The 19,268-nt window shown below is 38.7% G+C and overlaps 1 protein-coding gene across 2 annotated transcripts in view; it reads left to right on the top strand.

Annotated features, from left to right (window-relative positions):
* The first annotated feature begins 122 nt into the window (after positions 1-122).
* Elp2 (elongator acetyltransferase complex subunit 2) overlaps positions 123-19,268 on the top strand; it is a 37,118-nt gene continuing 17,972 nt past the window's right edge. Inside the window, exons 1-12 of one of the 2 annotated variants that reach the window (XM_048363664.1) lie at positions 123-303; positions 2,492-2,570; positions 5,916-5,986; positions 7,834-7,990; positions 8,984-9,061; positions 11,233-11,297; positions 12,732-12,798; positions 13,210-13,344; positions 15,031-15,126; positions 16,706-16,806; positions 16,979-17,110; positions 19,025-19,174. In XM_048363664.1, coding sequence (XP_048219621.1) covers positions 166-303; positions 2,492-2,570; positions 5,916-5,986; positions 7,834-7,990; positions 8,984-9,061; positions 11,233-11,297; positions 12,732-12,798; positions 13,210-13,344; positions 15,031-15,126; positions 16,706-16,806; positions 16,979-17,110; positions 19,025-19,174 — 1,269 coding nt within the window. In that variant the 5' untranslated portion in view covers positions 123-165. The remainder of the gene's footprint in view (positions 304-2,491; positions 2,571-5,915; positions 5,987-7,833; positions 7,991-8,983; positions 9,062-11,232; positions 11,298-12,731; positions 12,799-13,209; positions 13,345-15,030; positions 15,127-16,705; positions 16,807-16,978; positions 17,111-19,024; positions 19,175-19,268) is intronic. The other variant, XM_048363663.1, reaches the window with a different exon arrangement.

A 19,268-nucleotide genomic window follows, 5' to 3' on the forward strand; every position in this document is an offset into this window, starting at 1 on the left:
GGGAGGGGCGTGGTTTATGCCAGGGCGTGGCCACCCTTACCACGCCCCCGTGCCGGCTTGGAAACGCGGTCCGGCTGACGCCTGCTGGAGAGGCGGCCCTAGAGTAGTTCCGCTCCCAGAGCGGAAGTGCACTCCTGGCCTGTCGGCAGCTGACCAGCTGGCATCATGGTGGCGCCTGTGTTTGAGGTTTCTCACGTGTTTTGCTGCCCGAACCGAGTTCGAGGAGCTTTGAGCTGGAGCCCCGGGCACGGAGGGCTTCTGGCTTTCGGTACTTCCTGCTCCGTAGTCCTGTATGACCCTCAGGTACGAGGGGACAGCCGGATCCCTGTGGAGCGTGCAGGGGGCGGGCTGTGCGTTGCTGCCTGGAGGCCGGGTGCGTGGTGGGGGTCTGCCTGGGTGTAGTCTTAGGGGTCTCCGGGGGGCTTTGGGCTTGTCCCTAGCCTAGATTCCTTGCAGCCGGGGTCCTGACAGTGGCCCCACGGTGAAAACCGAGTAAATTTAATCTCTGAAGCTTGCTTTCTCAAGATCTGTTGTTAAAGGATCAGTTTGGGCTTTTTTGAAAGGAATGAAATTTAGATGCGGATTGAAGCCATCTTCAGAATCTGTCTCATTCAGTTCTCTCTTTTCCTCCATTTCGGTTAGCAAACATTGATTTCTTAAGAACTGGTAACATAAAGCAGACTTTCCCATTCCCTGCACTAACACACCCACATACTGTCTCATCTCAATAAGAGCCTTAGTATAAAAGATGAAATGCCAAAAATTAGAGTGCAATAAAGGTGTTGGTCTGTTTCTTATCATACTGCTTTATTAATGTGATTAAAACTTGTTATCCTCACGGCCTTTGCAGATTCAACTTTTCATATGAAAAATTATTTTTTCCCTACTAGGGCTTGCTTGTTTCTTTTACTTTTAATTGCTCTTACTGTTGCTTGCCATTTACTCGTGAATGGAAAGAGAAAGCTTGAAAGAGCCAGAATAAACTGGAGGGTTACCACCAATGCAGGACTCAATCAGTGGTAGATGCCTTTTTTTTTTTTTTGGCCAGTCCTGGGCCTTGGACTCAGGGCCTGAGCATTGTCCCTGGCTTCTTCCCGCTCAAGGCTATCACTCTGCCACTTGAGCCACAGCGCCACTTCTGGCCGTTTTCTGTATATGTGGTGCTGGGGAATCGAACCTAGGGCCTCGTGTATCCGAGGCAGGCACTCTTGCCACTAGGCTATATCCCCCGCCCGGTAGATGCCTTTTAATGGATAGAGTTGTTCCAGTGCTTCCCATCCCATTGTAAATGGTAACATTATGGCAGTGTTAAGAGATGTTTAATATATATAAAAAAGTATCTAGCCTAAATGGTACTTTGTTTTGTTAGATTTGTTTATTTTGTGCATTCTGGAATTTGAATTTAGGCCCTCTGTTTGTTGTGCTGACTTCAGCCATTCCTCCAGCCAAATTTTTGGTGATGTTTTAAAATTTTTTGTCACATTCATTAAACAAATGACAAAAAATGGCAATGAAATCCCCATTTTTTGTTCTAAGGTTAATTCAATATATTAGACTTTAGTAATAAAACATATTGCCCCTAGTATTCAAGGTACATATAGAGAGAGCAGTGAGGCCTTGATTTGTAATCCTAGCCTTTGCTGGTTATTCTTGAGATAAGTTCTTTGGAACCTTTCTGACCAGGCTGGCCTCCAACCTTAATCCTTTTACTGTCAGCCTCCCTAGTTCTAGTAGCCAGAATTACAGGTGTGAGCCACCAGCACATTTGATTAAATATAGATGTAAGAGCAGGTAAAATGTTTAAATGCAGTTTAGGGAATGATACTCATTCAGCCCCCTTTTCAGCACTATCTTTGGAATAGCTGTGGGAATTCGCAGTCTGTTGGAGAGAAATGAAATGCAGATAATCCATTATCTGAATCCTTAGATAATCCATGTGTGCAATATACTAGTTTTTGCACCTTTGCCTCTATGTTCCTTTTTTCCCAGCTGTGGGAATTCTGGTTGGCTTATAAGCAGACATGAAGCCAGTGCTGTTGACAACAAATGGAGAAAGGGGCTGTAAAAAAGTCAGGCAAGTTGGCTCATACTAGTAATCCTAGCTGCTGGGGAGGATTGTGGTCTGAGGCAGGTCCCAGTCAAAAGTCAAGATCCAATCTGAAAAATGAAAGTAAAAAGGGTTGCAAGTGTGACTTAAGAGGAAGAATGCTTGCTTACCAAGTGTGAGACCATGCGTTGAAATCCTAGTACTGCCACAAAAAAAAGAGAAAATGTTTATAAAGAGCAGTGGATGAAGTAAGGATGCTTAAGTATTGAGTGATCTGGTAAAAAAAGATTTTTACTATTTCTGGCCTTGTCACAGTGACTGAAAAACATATCAATTGAACTATGGCTCTCACCTTTTCAGTGTCAAAAATGCTGAAAGCCCATTTTTACTATCTTCTTAATTCCTCTATGGTTTAAATTCCAACAGCTATTTTCTTTCCTATAGAAAAGAGTGGTTGTAACTAACCTGAACGGACATACTGCTCGAGTAAACTGCTTGCAGTGGATATGTAAACAGGATGGTTGTAAGTATTAGCCTGATGCTTAAAGCTGATCTTAGTTGTTTTCTGATGGTTAGTATTTTTCTTCCATCTCTTCTCTTAATTTACCATTATCTTGTCTGATGATACACTATTGAAAAGAAAAGTTGTGTTCTCTTGTGAAGTATCTGGCCTATATTTGTACTTACAGTAGTGGAAACATAGATAACACAGCTTTGTTTAGGATGAGGCTAGGAACACCATTGACTGTGGCAGCATATCTCCTCCTCAATTGTCCAGAGCCTTTATTTCCCCCCAAATTAGCCATGCATTACTTGCAAAAGAGGGAATTTCATTGTAACATTTATATACATGTATACAATGTATTTGGATCAAACTTTTCCTTCTATTACTCTCCCTTATCCCTTCTTTTTTTAAAAAAAATTCAACAAGTTTGGTTATTATGTTTTCATACACAGAAATAAACTGCTTGGATCATATTCATTCTCATTCACTCTCTTCCTTAACCCGCCTATTTTCTCCTGCTGCTACTCTAGCCCCCAGAACAATATGCCCATTATTTTCCTGCCATTTTTCTTTTAGGTGTGTGCTCATTATAACAAGGGATTTTTATCATTGTCTTTCAGTTCTACCACTTGAGTTGCAGCTCCACTTTTGGCTTTTTTTGGTAGTTCATTGGAGATAAGAGTCTTGCAGACTTTCCTATCTGGTCTGGCTTCAAACTGCGATCCTCAGATCTCAGCTTCCTGACTAGCCAGGATTACAGGCATGAGCCTCCTGTACTTGGCTCTTTGTATCATTTTTTTATTTTTTGTTTTTTTTTTTTTTGCCAGTTCTGGGCCTTGGACTCAGGGCCTGAGCACTGTCCCTGGCTTCTTCCCACTCAAGGCTAGCACTCTGCCACTTGAGCCACAGCGCCGCTTCTGGCCTTTTCTGGTTATATGGTGCCAAGGAATCGAACCCAGGGATTCATGCATGCTAGCCAAGCACTCTATCATTAAGCCACATTCCTAGCCCCTCTTTGTATAATTTTTAACTTTATATTTTATTTAATTCTGCCCTGATACTTATTCTTTCTTTCTTTTTTTTGCCAGTCCTGGGCCTTGGACTCAGGGCCTGAGCACTGTCCCTGGCTTCCTTTTGCTCAAGGCTAGCACTCTGCCACTTGAGCCACAGTGCCACTTCTGGCCGTTTTCCATATATGTGGTACTGGGGAATTGAACCCAGGGCTTCATGTATACGAGGCAAGCTCTCTTGCCACTAGGCCGTATTCCCAGCCCCTTATTATTTCTTTCTTGTCTGTTGATTTTGCCTCGTTCTAGAAGTTTGAGGTACATTATTAGGTTGTTTGAGAGCTCTCTGTTTTTTGCTGTAGGCACTCTTGACTATAAAGTTTCCTTTTAGCACTCCCTTTGCTATATCAAAATGGTTCTGATAGGTTGTGTTTTCATTTTTGTTAGATTTCACAAACTTTTTTTGGGTGTGGGTATTTTTGGGGTTTGAACTCAGTGCCTCACATTTGGTTGGCCTGCTCCTTTTCCTGGCTTTATTCAATGTTTTTTGTTTTTGGGGTTTTGTTTTGCTTTTGCATCGGTCATGGGCTTGAACTCAAGGTCTGGGTGCTGTCCCTGAGCATTTCTAGTTAAGGCTAGTGTTCTACTACTTGGAGCCACAACTCCACTTCCAAGCTTTCTCAATGTAAGCCACGCCTCCAGCTCTGCTTTTGATGGTTATTTTGGAGACTGGGTTTGCTTTCTTTTCCCCCAAGGCTGATTGGAACCTTGATTATCCACATCTCAGCTCTCTTTTCTTTTTTCTTTTTGTTTTCTTTTTCGTTTTTGTCATTTGTGGGCACTGTCCCTAAGCGTTTTTGCTCAAAGCTAGTGCTCTACCACTTTGACCCATAACATCACTTCTAGTTTTCTGGTGGTTAATTGGATATAAGAGTCTCTGCCCTGCCTGGATTTGAACCACAATCCTCAGATCTTAGCCTCGTGAGTAGCTAGGATTACAAGCATGAGACACTTGCACAATAAATTCCATAAACCTTTTGATATTTCCTTACTTCTTCAGTGACCACTGGTTATTCAGACAGTCCCCCAGGTTTAAATATTTTCTGTCATTTTTTTGCCATTAAGTTCTAATTTAATCCATTTTGGTCTTGATGGAATGAGGGAGCTATTTCAGTATTTTTGTATTTTCCCTTAGCCTTTGATTAAAAACTTCTAAGCACAGTGTGGGCTGAGATAGGCATTCAGATAACACAATTTCTAGATCTGTTTCTGCCTTGCAAACTTTGTGTGTGTGTCTGAGGTTTTACTCGTCTTGTTTTGTTAGCCTAGTACTCTCCCACTTGAGCCATGTTTCTAGGCCGCTGCTGCCTCCTCCTCCTCCTCCTTCTTTTTTTTTTTTTTTTTTTTTGCCAGTTAATTTGGCGGAATGTAGAGAACTGTTCTGCTGGGGCTAATCTAAAGCCACAACCCTCCACATATCAGCTTCTTGAGTACCTAAGATTATAGGCATGAGCCCTAGTGCTTGGCTAAGCTATTTCTTTTCCAGACAAGACACTGTATCTCTGTTTGTACCACATGAAAAGTAAAGGCTTGGACTAGATTGGAGGACCCTTAGATCAAAATTATTCACATAATATTAAGATGTTACAGTTTTTATTCACATTCTGTCACAGTGTGTGGTAGTTTCCAAGAAGTCATATGATGTGCAATTTTTCAACCTATTAAATACAAAATCAGATAGGAAAATCTAGATGGAGTTTAATAAAGTCAGATGCCAAAGAAATCTGAAGAAATGTACAACAGTGGCTCTGCTCATTAACTTTTTATCACTTAAGCCACTCCCCAGTCCTTGAATGTGATCATTGTGGTAATGTAGAAAATGTTCTGTTTCTTAGGACATGTAGGAAATAAGTGTTTGCAACTTATTTCTTAAAATTATTAATGTACTATACTGATTGTACAAATTATTGCAATTCACTGTGATATTTCCATACGTGTATATATCATGCATTGATTGACTCTGTCTACCCACTTCTGTCCCCTCCCTATTTCTCTGTGGCCACCTTCCCAGTTCCTTTCTACATTAAGGTCCTCTTGTTGTTTCCATATTTGGTGTGTGGCTTGTTTTACTTAATGTTACATCCGAAGAATACTCCATTATACGTATATACCATAATTTCGTTATTCAGTGATCCAATAAGCAACTTAATTTTTAAGTGATTTAAGAAAAAAAATTGTGTATACATATAGAACAAATGCAAGTCATTAAGCAAACAGGGACAAAGGCTAATTGAGGGAAAACTTAGTAGGTTTTACACATAAATATATTCACTGAGATACATTTTTTTTTTCCCAGCTCCTTCTACTGAATTAGTCTCTGGAGGATCTGACAATCAAGTGATTCATTGGGAAATAGAGAATAATCAGGTAGTAGAGATGATAAGAAATGACTTATTTCTGTTTTTGTTTTCAGTTTTCCCCTCATTTCTTCTGTTTCTTCTTTATGAAGTTTTCTTATTTTTGCTTATTTGTAGCCCAAGAACTTTATCTTTGTTTTCAGAAAGGATGTTGGTATGTAGCCCAGACTTTCCTTGAACACTTGACCTCCTGCTGTAACCTGAGTGCTGGGATGATAGTCATTCACACCTACATATGGCATAAATGGTTTATCTTGTGAGCTTCATAGGCCCGTAGCCTTTTTTAGTAATTTCTGCTTCCATGTTCATATGTTGTCAGTCATCTATGTTACCTTGCATTAATTTTCACATTTTTATATGAACTGTTCTGTCTTTAATAATAAAATTAATTCTTAATAAATTATGCAATTAAAATAAATAATAAAAATAAAGCAATAAAAATTGTTTATAAGGCAGCTGCTGTCATAGGAATATAGAGCTCCATAATTCCAAGTGAAGTTATTTGTAGTTCATAATAGACATAGGCCTTTGTTGATGAACAGTTAGAGTTGTTTCTAGTAGTAAGCCAATATTAAATGTGAAAAGGTTAATGCACTTATATTTCCCAAAGAAGACAACAAAAAACAGCCACTGTGAACTACTGACTCTGAATTTATCTTTTTAGAGAGATTGAGTAACATTGTGACAGCTCTGGGTGTCAGCTGGGGAAATAAGAGAAGTCCATCCTGAACCCCCACTGACCATGTGCAATTAAATGGCCAAATTGTATTGATGGGCTTCTGTTGATAAAGTTAAATTGTTTCTAGTTGTAAACTAAGATTAAAAGTGTAACAGAGTGAGCTGGGAATATGGCCTAGTGGCAAGAGTGCTTGCCTCATACATGAAGCCCTGGGTTCGATTCCTCAGCACCACATATATAGAAAAGGCTAGAAGTGGCGCTGTGGCTCAAGTGGCCCAAGTGGCCAGAATGCTAGTCTTTTTTTTTTTTTTTGCCAGTCCTGGGCCTTTGACTCAGGGCCTGAGCACTGTCCCTGGCTTCTTTTGCTCAAGGCTAGCACTCTGCCACTTGAGCCACAGCGCCACTTCTGGCCACTTTCTGTATATGTGGTGCTGGGGAATTGAACCCAGGGCCTCATGTATATGAGGCAAGCACTCTTGCCACTAGGCCATATCCCCAGGCCCCAGAATGCTAGTCTTGAGCAAAAAGAAGCCAGGGACAGTTCTCAGGCCCGGAGTCCAAGGCCCAGGACTGGCAAAAAAAAAAAAAAAGAAAGAAAAAGAAAAGTGTAACAGAGCCAGGCACAAGCTGATACCCATAATCTCAGCTCTCAAGAGGCTGAAATCAGAATATGGGCCAGAAAAGTTCTTGAGAGTCTAGCTCCAATTAACTAGCAAAAAAACTATCTGACTGGAGACATGGCTAAGTGGTTAAGTGCCAACTGTGAGCAAAAAGTCAAGTGAGAGTAAGAGGCCCTGAGTTCTAGCCTTGGTGCCAGATCCCTCCCTCCAAAAAAATGTGAGAAACTTTTTGAAAATAATCTTAGCTGGATTGTAATTTTTTTTGTTATCATAAAGTCTATGTGGTGAGTATTTTGTCTCTTAATATTATTTGTTACACAAATGCTGTTCCCAGAAGACATTCTTAAATTTGAGATTGTGTTAAAATTTTGCACAATTTTTGAGAGCTGTTAGCCTGCCCGGACAGAGTTCTTGGAAGTTTTCATTCTATTTAACTTAGAGAACCTGTTTCTGGGTCAAACATCCTGAAAGGGGCCAAGGCATTTTAATGGTCCTTTAATCTAGCGATTACAGCTAAGTATTTTTCTCTGTATTTTTGTCATTTTTTTTCTGATTCAGCTTTTGAAAGCAGTCCATCTTCAAGGCCACGAAGGACCTGTGTATGCAGTGCATGCAGTTTACCAGAGGGGGGCAGCAGATATTGCATTGCACACACTGATTGTTTCTGCAGCTGCAGATTCTACTGTTCGACTGTGGACTAAAAAGGGTTCAGAAGGTAGGTGGAGACATTTTAATCTAAGTAAACAAACTAGCAATTATCAAATGAATAGCATCTAGAAGAGCACATAATGGGTTTTTTTTGTTTGTTTTTTTAAAGTTTTTATTATAAAACTGATGTACAGAGAGGTTACAGTTTCATACGTTAGGCATTGGATACATTTCTTGTACTCTTTGTTACCTTGTCCCTCATCCCCCGCTCCCCCCTTCCCCTTACCCTTTCCCCCCCTGAGGTGTTCAGTTCACTTACACCAAACAGTTTTGCAAGTATTGCTTTTGTAGTTGTTTCTCTTTTTTTACCCTGTGTCTCTCAATTCTGGTATTCCCTTTCAATTTCCTAGTTCTAATACCAGTATACACGGTTTCCAATATACTCAGATAAGATTACAGAGATATGTAGATACAATCACAGGAAGGTGATACAAGGACATCATCAATAGTAGAAGCTACAGATACACATGGGATGTTGAAAGTAGTTACAACGCACATAATGTTTTTCAAACTTTAATTTAAAAATGTTCATTTTAATCTCAGTGTTTCTTTTTTTAAATTTTTATTTATTTCTTTTTGCCAGTCCTGGGCCTTGGACTCAGGGCTCAAGCACTGTCCTTGGCTTCTTTTTGCTCAAGGCTAGCATTCTGCCACTTTAGCCAAAGTGCCACTCCTGGCCAATTTCCATATATGTGGTGCTGGGGAATTGAACCCAGGGCTTCATGTATATGAGGCAAGCACTTTTGCCACTAGGCCATATTCCAGCCCCTAATCTCAGTGTTTCTTGAAAATACTTTTTCAAAACATCTCTCTACCAGACTAGTAGACAATGCAAGCTTCTCTTAAATTTTTTTCATATGAACCATTTTGTTTGCTGTAATTTTGTTAAGATTTGTCCATTTAACCTCACATGATCAGTAGAGCCTCAGGATTAACTAATTACCTGCTGACACCTAGATCTGTGATGATTCTACCCAATGATTTTTTTGTTATTTCTTAGTGAAATGCCTTCAGACCTTGAACTTTGAAAGTGGATTTGCTCTGGCTCTCTGCTTATCTTTTTTGCCTAATACTGATGGTGAGTATATTTTAAAAGGCAAGTGTATGGTCTTATAAGCAAATATATGGTCTTATCTTATAAGACTATATATTGTATCCAGATGTTTGTATTTTGTTTTTCCTGTGGTGCTGGGGATAATACAGAGGACTTCACATAGGCTAGAGAAGTACTCCACCATTGAGCTATACTCCCGACACTGTCCACAGTGTTTTCATGAATCAGTTTAATGTAGATAATATACTTTTGTTATTCTATTTTGTTATTCTATTGACCTAAGTACAGATCACAAATGTATAAGCTATTGGGAATTTTGGTAGCTATTGAAAATAGCTCATGCCTATAGGGCCTAACTATTTAAGAAGCCAAGATCCAGAGAATAGAAGTTCAAGCCATCCTAGGAAGAAAAGTTTGATAGACTTATTTCAAAAATAACCAGTGAGAAGCTGGGCTGGAAGCATGGCTTAAGTGGTAGAATGTCAAAGGAATGTGTAACCCTAGCAAGTATGAGGCCCTAAATTCAGATCCTGATACTGGTAGGGGAAAGAAGAAAAGAAGATGTAATTGATTTAATATATACTCTTCAAGATTGGTACTGCTTGTTTATGAAATAGATTGTGAATGTATAAAGCTCTAATTTGGAGAAAGAATGTGGTGTGTATATGTGTGTATGTTTGTATTGAGGTTTGAACTTGGGTCCTCACTCAAGGTCCTCTACTGGTTGAACCATATCCCTACTGCCAAGAATGCAATTATTATTATTTTTTTCTTTTCTGTGCTGGTCCAGGGGCTTGAACTCAGGGCCTAAGTGCTGTCTCTGAGCCTTTTTGCTCAGGGATAGTGCTTTATTATTTGAGCCAAAGGTCTACTTTTTTGGTAGTTAATTGGAGATGAGTCTTACGAACTTTCCTGTCAGGACTGGCTTGACCCACAGTCCTCAGATCTTGGCCTCCTGAGTAGCTAGGATTACAGGCATGAGCCACTGGTGCCCAATCCAAGAATGTAATTCTTTAAATGATAAGTAAGTTGAAAAATCACAGGAGATAGGTTATATAAAGATTTCAAAACAATACCCCCTTCACATCCTGTATAATGACAATTAAACTGGAACACTTAAAATATCCAATTATGCAAACCATCCATACCTATGTTTGTTTTTTCATTTTTCTATGAAGTGGATAGTCAGTGTGTAAGTTAGTCAGTTTTGTTTTGTTTTGTTTGTTTATTGTTACCAGGTGGTCAGGCTTTGTTTCCAAGAGAGAGGCATGGCCTGGAAACACCAGCCTTCCCTTACCCTCTGTCTTCTAGCAGAAGTGTGACTCCATGGTTTCATGTAATGCTTCCATTTTGTGCAGTAATTCTCCAGAAGGAAAAACTGTAAACATTCTAGTTTTGTTATTGTTGTTATAAAGGTGATATACAGGTGTTATAGTTACATAAGTCAGGTGAAGAGTACATTTCCTTTTGGACAATGTCACCCCTTCCAAACTGGCTCTCTCAACATTCTAGTTTTATAACACTGAATTTTATTTTCTCATAGAATTTTATTTTTTCTTTTTCTATGTTTAAACCAAGTGACCATGGTTATGATTTGTTTTTTTTTGTTTGTTTTTTTTTTTGTTGTTGTTAGTGTTGTGTGTGCCAATACCAGGGCTTAAGCTGAGAGTCTCACATTTTCCCTTCACTTTTTTTGCTCGAGGCTGTGCTTTGCCACTTGAACCACATCTCTAGGTTTGCATTTTGTTAATTTGAGATAAGACTCTCAGATGTTTCTGCCTGGGTTGATTTTGAATTGATATTAGATATCAGCGTCTTGAGTAGGTGGGATTTTAGGTATGAGCTACCGGACCCCAGCTCTTCATTACTCATTTGAGCTACCAACTTTGCATCTTAGTTTTGTGTTATAGAAATGGGTCCTATTTGTTCTTGAGCTTCTTTCATAGAGCCACCGTAAGCAATGTAGAATGGCATTGAAACTGCAATTAATTCATAGTTACTCGCCACATAACCATCTAATAAGATATTTTAGAGTTTCCATTTTCTTCTTGGCAGCATTTATTGAACACTTGAAATTAATTTGTCAGGTGGTGAGGGAAATGGAAGTCAAAATTCTTTACCCAGAGTTTAGAATAAACATAGATTATCATAGATATGTGGAGTATTTACAGTGACTTACTTTTCTCCCCTTCCAGTACCAATATTAGCATGTGGTGATGACGACTGCAGGATTCACTTATTTGTTCAACAAGATGATCAGGTAATTAATGATGTTTAAAAAGATGAGAATTATATTCCAGAATTATATAACATATCTTGAACTACTTATAATTATAGAAATTTAGGAATGTTGTAATCCAACAAAAAAAATCCTTTAAAAAAATCTCACTCTTTATTTGAATTTCAAGAAATCATTGTCTTGGCTCTGGGCCCAGAATTGTTAGGGGGAAATATTGTTATTGGGGGAAGGACAGTGCCAGTGTAGTGGTTTTTTTGTTCCTTAAAAAATCTAAATAAAGGGACTGGGAATATGGCTTAGTGGTAAAGTGCTTGCCTCATATACATGAAGCCCTGGGTTTGATTCCTCAGCACCACATATATAGAAAAAGCCAGAAGTGGCACTGTGGCTCAAGTGGTAGAGTGCTAGTCTTGAGCAAAAGGAAGCCAGGGACAATGCTCAGGCCCTGAGTTCAAGTCCCAAGACTGGCAACAAAACAAAACAAAACAGCTCGGAATATGGCCTAGTGGCAAGAGTGATCGCCTCATATATATGAAGCCCTGGGTTTGATTCCCCCGCACCACATATATAGAAAAAGCCAGAAGTAGCGCTGTGGCTCAAGTGGTAGAGTGCTAGCCATGAGCAAAAAGATGCCAGGGACAGTGCTTAGGCCCTGAGTCCAAGCCCAGGACTGGCAACAAAAACAAAACAAAACAAATCTAAATAAATTATAGTATACCTCTAGTAAAGCACTCACTACTAGTGTTTAATGTCCTTCTGAGTTTCCCTACATTTTTTTTTTTTTTTGGCCAGTCCTGGGCCTTGAACTCAGGGCCTGAGCACTGTCCTTGGCTTCTTTTTGCTCAAGGCTAGCACTCTGCCACTTGAGCCCCAGCGCCACTTCTGGCCATTTTCTGTTTATGTGGTGCTGGGGAATCGAACCCAGGGCCTCATGTATACAAGGCAAGCACTCTTGCCACTAGGCCATATCCCCAACCCTTCCCTACATTTTGAGTAGTGAAAATAAGGGAGAGATTCCACAAGCAGAACCAGGCCCTGTCATTAAGTAACAGATATTTGTTTCCTTGCTTTTTTCATTTTTTTGATTTGGGGGGGGTTATATTGAGGTGGTACTGGGGTTTGAACACAGGGCCTTGCACTTGCTAGGGACACACTTTTGTTATTTGAGCAGTGTCTCCAACTTTCCTTCTATAAGAAAATTGAAAGCAATTATGAAAGTTGAACTTGTTTCTGTACTATATACATAGCATATGTCATTTTGTCTAGTAAACACTTGGATTATTTATTCAGAGTTGCTCATTTAACGATTTAGATATTGCATGATGATATGTTGCATTCGCAAATGAATGCTTTATCTATGTGTAATCAGGTAGGGTTCTCAGTAACAGTGATACTATAGGATTGGTCTCATACAGTGAGACCAAATGAAGTCACTAACTTTTGTAATCTTTCTAGTTCCAGAAAGTGATTTTTCTCAGTGGACATGAGGATTGGATAAGAGGTGTGGAGTGGGCAGCCTTTGGTGAGTATGAAGCTTTGCTAAAGCACATATGATACAACCAGTAACTGCAGGAAAACAGCCTCTCCTGTTTTAAGTTTCGATATTTATGCTATATTTTCTATTGTCCCTTTTAGAAAAGGGTGTCATTACCCTTTGGGTAACTATTGAGTAGTATAGAATGAAACAAATTGATATTAATAAGATAACACCAGGTGTTTTACCCATGTATAGATGATTTTGAAAGTTTTTTTTTGTATAACTTACTTGACTTAATTGTGCATTTATTTATTAATGTTACTAAAATTAATGAAGGGTAATGAAACAAAGTTGAATTTGGGGTGGGAGGAATCTAGAAATATAGAAAAAGTATGAAAATTCTTATACGTAAATTTGAGAATACAATGATTTTAATACAATATCTTTTTAAATTAGGTAATGATCTATTCCTAGCAAGCTGTTCACAAGATTGCCTGATAAGAATGTGGAGGCTGTATATAAAGTCTACATCTTCAGAAGCTCAGGATAATATAAGACTGAAGGAAAACACTTTTACTGTGGAAAGTGGAAGTGAGTAACAGTAATGATATTTGATGTGCTAGCACTCAATTCTTTTTTTTTTTTTTGGCCAGTCCTGGGCCTTGGACTCACGGCCTGAGCACTGTCCCTGGCTTCTTTTTGCTCAAGGCTAGCACTCTGCCACTTGAGCCACAACGCCACTTCTGGCCGTTTTCTGTATATGTGGTGCTCGGGAATTGAACCCAGGGCCTCATGTATAGGAGGCAAGCACTCTTGCCACTAGGCCATATCCCCAGCCCTACCACTCAATTCATATCCCAGCCCTACCACTCAATTCTTCTAGCTGACTCACCTATCTATTTCTCCAAATTCCTATGTAAAGTTGTTAGTTTCCCTGCCTGAAACAGATACTATATATGTCTTTATCTTTGTGTAAAGAAGGGTCTTTTTTTTTTTTTGCATTTTTCCTCTGAACTATGTACAATTCTTTAAATGCTGGAAGTAATGTTTATTGCTTCTTAGAATAATTTGCAACAGGGTATTACTAGATTGCAGTCTTAGCATAGAAGACCTATTCAAGAGAGGCAAGCTAAACTTAAATCTCTACATTTGAGTGATATATTCTAATTCTGGTTTTCTTCTCTTTATAACAAAGCCCCTGCCTGCATCATTAAATGTCATTCATTTAGATAGACTTTTCCTTTCTTACTGTTCTTGGTTACAAAGCCCATTAAAGTTCACATTTTGGTACTAGAATTTTATAGAAATGACACAACCACCATATTAATGAGAGTAGCTGTACCCAAAGAAGAAAATTGTCATGATATTTTTCTTAATTATTTTGTTTGTAAAGGCCAAGATATTGATATAGTTCCCCTTATTTCTACATTAAAACATTTTTTAAATGATACTTTAAAACTTAAAAAGGTTTTAAATATTATTTTTTAAAATTACATTTTGTGTTCTGATAATGAATTAGGAAACAGAAGCTAGCTTTGTCTGTTTTGGCTCCATAATTTTTTTTTTTGGCCGTCATGGGGCTTGAACTCTGGGCCTGGGCACTGTTCCTGAGCTCTTCGGCTCAAGGCTAGTACTCTACCCCTTGAGCCATAGCGCCACTGCCAGTTTTCTGGTGGCTAATTGGAGATAAGAGTCTCATGTACTTTCCTGCCCAGGCTGGCTTTGAACTGTGATCCACAGATCTCAGCCTCCTGAGTAGGATTACAGGTGTGAGCCATTGGCACCCATCTCCACAAAACATTTTTTAAATTGAAATTGGTTTAATTTTTTATGGTGCTGTGCATTGAACCCACAGTCTTGCACGTTAGGCTGAGCACGTTACCACTGAGCAACAACCTAGTCTTCTGTTCTTTAACTGATACATAAAATCATAAAAATTGTGAGATATTTCAACATGATCATACATTGCATATACTTTTGCCTTTTAAATTTCAATATAGTGGCTATTTCAGAAAAACCAATAAAAACATTCCTTAATATTTATTTATGACAGTATATAAAAGTATCTAGAAAAATTTATTTTCCAAACTTTTTCTTCTGTAATTTTGAATACTTCATATACTTTTAATAAAATTTAGAATGTATATCCTTTCTGTTGAGTCTCAAGTATTATAATTTCTTCCAGATTTTTTTGACATAATTGCACATTTGTTTTGGGTATGCAGGTGTTCTTTTTAGACATGCTTTGAGGGCAGAATTTCATTGCTTTTGTTGTAGGTATTAAAATAACATTTGCAGTTACTCTGGAGACTGTGCTGGCTGGTCATGAAAACTGGGTAAATGCAGTTCATTGGCAACCCTCCTTTTACAAAGGTAGGAAGAAAATATAAATATATCCCTGGATCAGTTTACATCCCTGTTGTAAGCTGACCAGCTGAGGTGGAAGACTTTTCCTGAACGTGATTAGAAACTGCATACAGAAGACATTTTCAGGTCGGCAAAGTAGAAGACTGTTCCTGGTATTACTGGTCACCTGGTTCCATTAAGTTTGTTTTGCTCGCCTGTTGCCTGCTGCTCATGCCTGAAATCCTAGCTGCTCAGGAGACTGAGATCTGAGGATTGTGGTTTGAACTCAGCCTGGGCAGGAAAGTCAGTGAAAGTCTTATCATCAGTAAACTACTCAGAAAAAGCCAGAAGTGGGGCTATGGCTCAAGTGGTAGCATGCTAGTCTTGAGCACAAAGAGGCTCAAGGATAGCACCCAGGTCCTGAGGTCAAGTCCCAGCACAGACAAAAAAAAAAAAAATGTCAGAGCCAAGCACTAATGCCTCACACCTGTAATCCTAGCTACTCAGGTGGTTGAGATCTGAGAATCACAGTTCGAAGCCAGCTAGGGCAGGAAAGGCTGTGAGACTAATATCTACAATTAACCACCAAAAAGCAAGGAGTAGAGTTGTGTCTCAAGTGGTAGAGTGTTAGCCTTTAGAAAAAAAGCTCAGGGTGCTCAGTGCGCAGTGCTGCCTAGATACTAGCACAAAGGACTAGCCCCAGGACTACCACAAAACAAAAAATAGAATATTATAGATATTGAGAAGCCCTGTAATCTTTCCATTCTATTCACATGTAGTACTGAAGTCAGTGAAAATCATCCCCATGCATTTTTGTTTGTTTGTTTTGTTTTTCGTTTGTCAGTCCTGGGGGTTGAACTCAGAGCCTGAACACTATCCCTGAGCCACAGCACAACTTCTGGCTTTTTCTGTTTATGTAGTTTTGAGGAATCAAACCCAGGGCCTCATGCATCGTAGGCAAGCACTCTACCACTAAGCCACATTCCCAGCCATCCCCATGCATTTTTTATACTTTGTTACATTTACACACAACCGTAAACAATATTACTTTAGTTATTGAACTTCGGTATCAAGATATATTTATCTTTTTATAGTATTTGTTTTTAGTTTAACATGTTAATATGTTTGAGTTTAAATTGTTAGAGATAGAGATGTTTACATATTTGATTCCAGTAGCTCTCATTTTTTCTTTTGTTGCACTGTAGCACTCTGTTGGTTGTGTGAATGTATCACAATTTGATATCTTTTTCTATTTTTTATTTTTTTTTGCCAGTCCTGGGCCTTGGACTCAGGGCCTGAGCACTGTCCCTGGCTTCTTTTTGCTCAAGGCTAGCACTCTGCCACTTGAGCCGCAGCGCCACTTCTGGCCATTTTCTGTATATGTGGTGCTGGGGAATCAAACCTAGGGCTTCATGTATACGAGGCAAGTGCTCTTGCCACTAGGCCATATCCCCAGCCCTGTTATCTTTTTCTAATGATAGTCCTTTGTGTTGTTTTACAAATCGCTACATTGAATATTTTTATCATAACCCTACCTTTTTGTGTGTGGTACTCTGCAAACATGATGCTTGTTGCTCACCTAAAGGCATTAGTTTTTATTCTTTAGATGGTGTTCTACAGCAGCCAATGAGATTGTTATCTGCTTCAATGGATAAAACCATGATTCTTTGGGCTCCAGATGAAGAGTCAGGAGTTTGGTTAGAACAGGTAAAATGTGGATATTTAAGGAGCAAAATTGGGCTTTGTAAATTAAATATTTAAATCCCAAATCCGAATTCATAGGACTGTAAATCTTTACTCTTTAAATGATTGGAACCTAATTTCTCATCGTGAGAAATGGGATTATTGATTGAGAATTGTTTTCTGTCTGTTACTGAAGGTTCGAGTAGGTGAAGTAGGTGGAAATACTCTGGGATTTTACGATTGCCAGTTCAATGAAGATGGCTCTATGATCATTGCTCACGCTTTCCACGGAGCATTGCACCTTTGGAAGCAGAACACATTTAACCCAGTAAGAAAAGCACTTTTAATGCATTTCTAATCAAATTAATGGCTCCTCAAGAAACCTAAATAGTCTTTTACTTGTAACACTACAAGAACTATAAGTAACACATAGTTAAATATAGTAAAACATATTAGAGGCAATTTAAGTTGAAGTGACATCATCTACTTTTGTAGGCATTGTATTGTACTTACTAGGTAAGAAACTCATGCTTTTTCTAGGAAGGAAAGTACATATTTGGATAGTAGAGCATTGTTGAGTTATTGAATGATAATTAAATGAGTTAATATTTGTATAGGGTCTGGATGTAGCTCAGTGGTAGATCACTTGCCTAGCATGTGTTACAATCCTGGATTTTATCCCCAGGACATCTCCCCCCCACCCCCAAAAGTATATATAATTGTTTTTTTATGGAAATCAGAATCTGTTCTAAAACACAGGACAGTTAATTCAAAATCTAATAAAATTTGCTACTATAAATGGATATGAAAATGATCTGGAGCAAACATGGATGAGAACCTTATTTTTTTCTTTCTTCTCTGGGCTGGCTTTAAATCACAATCCTTAAATATCAGCCTCCCAAGTAGCTAGGATTACAGGTGTGAGACACCAGTGCCTAGCTTGAAACCATATGTTTTTTGTTATTCTTTTGTTTAGCTTTGATTTTAGTTAAGTGAATTTCTTGCATATTCATAACTAGAACTGAATAAAAAATGAAATAAACTCTAAAATTAATTACAAAAAGAAACAAATTAATTTTTCAAATTGTAGTATCACTGCACCAAAAGTGGTATTTCAGATAGCACTGGAGTATTGTGACCTAAGTGCCATTCTTTTTAGGATATTTTCTACACACCAGGAAAAAGGTTTCTTTTGAATTTTTACTATTTGTGATAGTAATATGCCAGCAATGTAATTTGAGGCTGCTTATAGAACAAAGCATTTAAATGTTATTGCCATTGTTACTGTAAAATAGTTTCCATGTAAAACAAAAGAAATACAAGTATAAAATAAATTACTAAAACATCAGAATCTGGATGCTGTATGGGTGGAGTTTTACATGTATATGTGTAGATTTGTGTACATGCACATGTGTTGTTTTTGTTTCCATGTAGTTTTTGTTTGGGAAGGGCTGTTTGAGTCTCTCTGTATAGTCTAGGCTGGCCTCAAACTTGTGATTCTCTTGCCTCAAACTTCTGAGTGCTAGGATTGCAGGCACTCACCACTACTCCTGGCTTACAAGTATATTTTAAATAAAGCAACACACAAAACAAATTAATCCAAAGGAATATAAATTTTGAGTGAAATATGACTCAGCAGATTTGAATGTGCATCTGATGACTTTCTGTAAAGGAAGAAATGGATTTGCATGGCTTAGTTTGTGGGCTTTGTCATACATGCCAGCATTGTTCTGACTATTTTACAATAGAATTAAACTCATGTAATTGTCTTAATGTCCTGTAGGGTAGCTGCCATTGTGTAATATGTTTTTACCACAGAAAGGTTAAGTTGTATCTGGCTGCTAGATGATGATCAAGAAATGATGAGGGGCGGTGGGGCTGGGAGTATGGCCTAGTGGTAGAGTGCTTGCCTTGCATACATGAAGCCGAGTTCGATTCCCCAGCCACCACATATATAGAAAACGGCCAGAAGTGGCGCTGTGGCTCAAGTGGAAGAGTGCTAGCCGCTAGCCTTGAGCAAAAAGAAGACAGGGACAGTGCTCAGGCCCTGAGTCCAAGCCCAGAACTGGCAAAAAAAAAAAAAAAGAAATGATGAGAGAAATTTCCCACAGCTTCAGAGGATACAATATGTATTTGGTTGTTTGGAATATAGTCCCATCTTGTATACTAGCTTTTTATTTCCTAGAGAGCTTCATTGGTGGTCTTAGATTATTTTGATGTGTCATGAGCACTTTCATTGTAGAGAGAATGGACCCCAGAGATTGTCATATCAGGACACTTCGATGGTGTTCAAGACCTAATGTGGGATCCAGAAGGAGAATTCATTATTACTGTTGGTACTGACCAGACAACTCGTCTTTTTGCTCCGTGGAAGAGAAAAGACCAGTCACAGGTAAAACATCTTTCTATTTAACTAAATCTACATAAAGTAACTTCCATGAGCACATGAAAAGTAGGTCAGCATTCTTGTTTTGTTTTTGTTTTTG

The sequence above is a fragment of the Perognathus longimembris genome, chromosome 15 (genome assembly GCF_023159225.1).
Source record: "Perognathus longimembris pacificus isolate PPM17 chromosome 15, ASM2315922v1, whole genome shotgun sequence".
Lineage (NCBI taxonomy): Eukaryota > Metazoa > Chordata > Mammalia > Rodentia > Heteromyidae > Perognathus > Perognathus longimembris.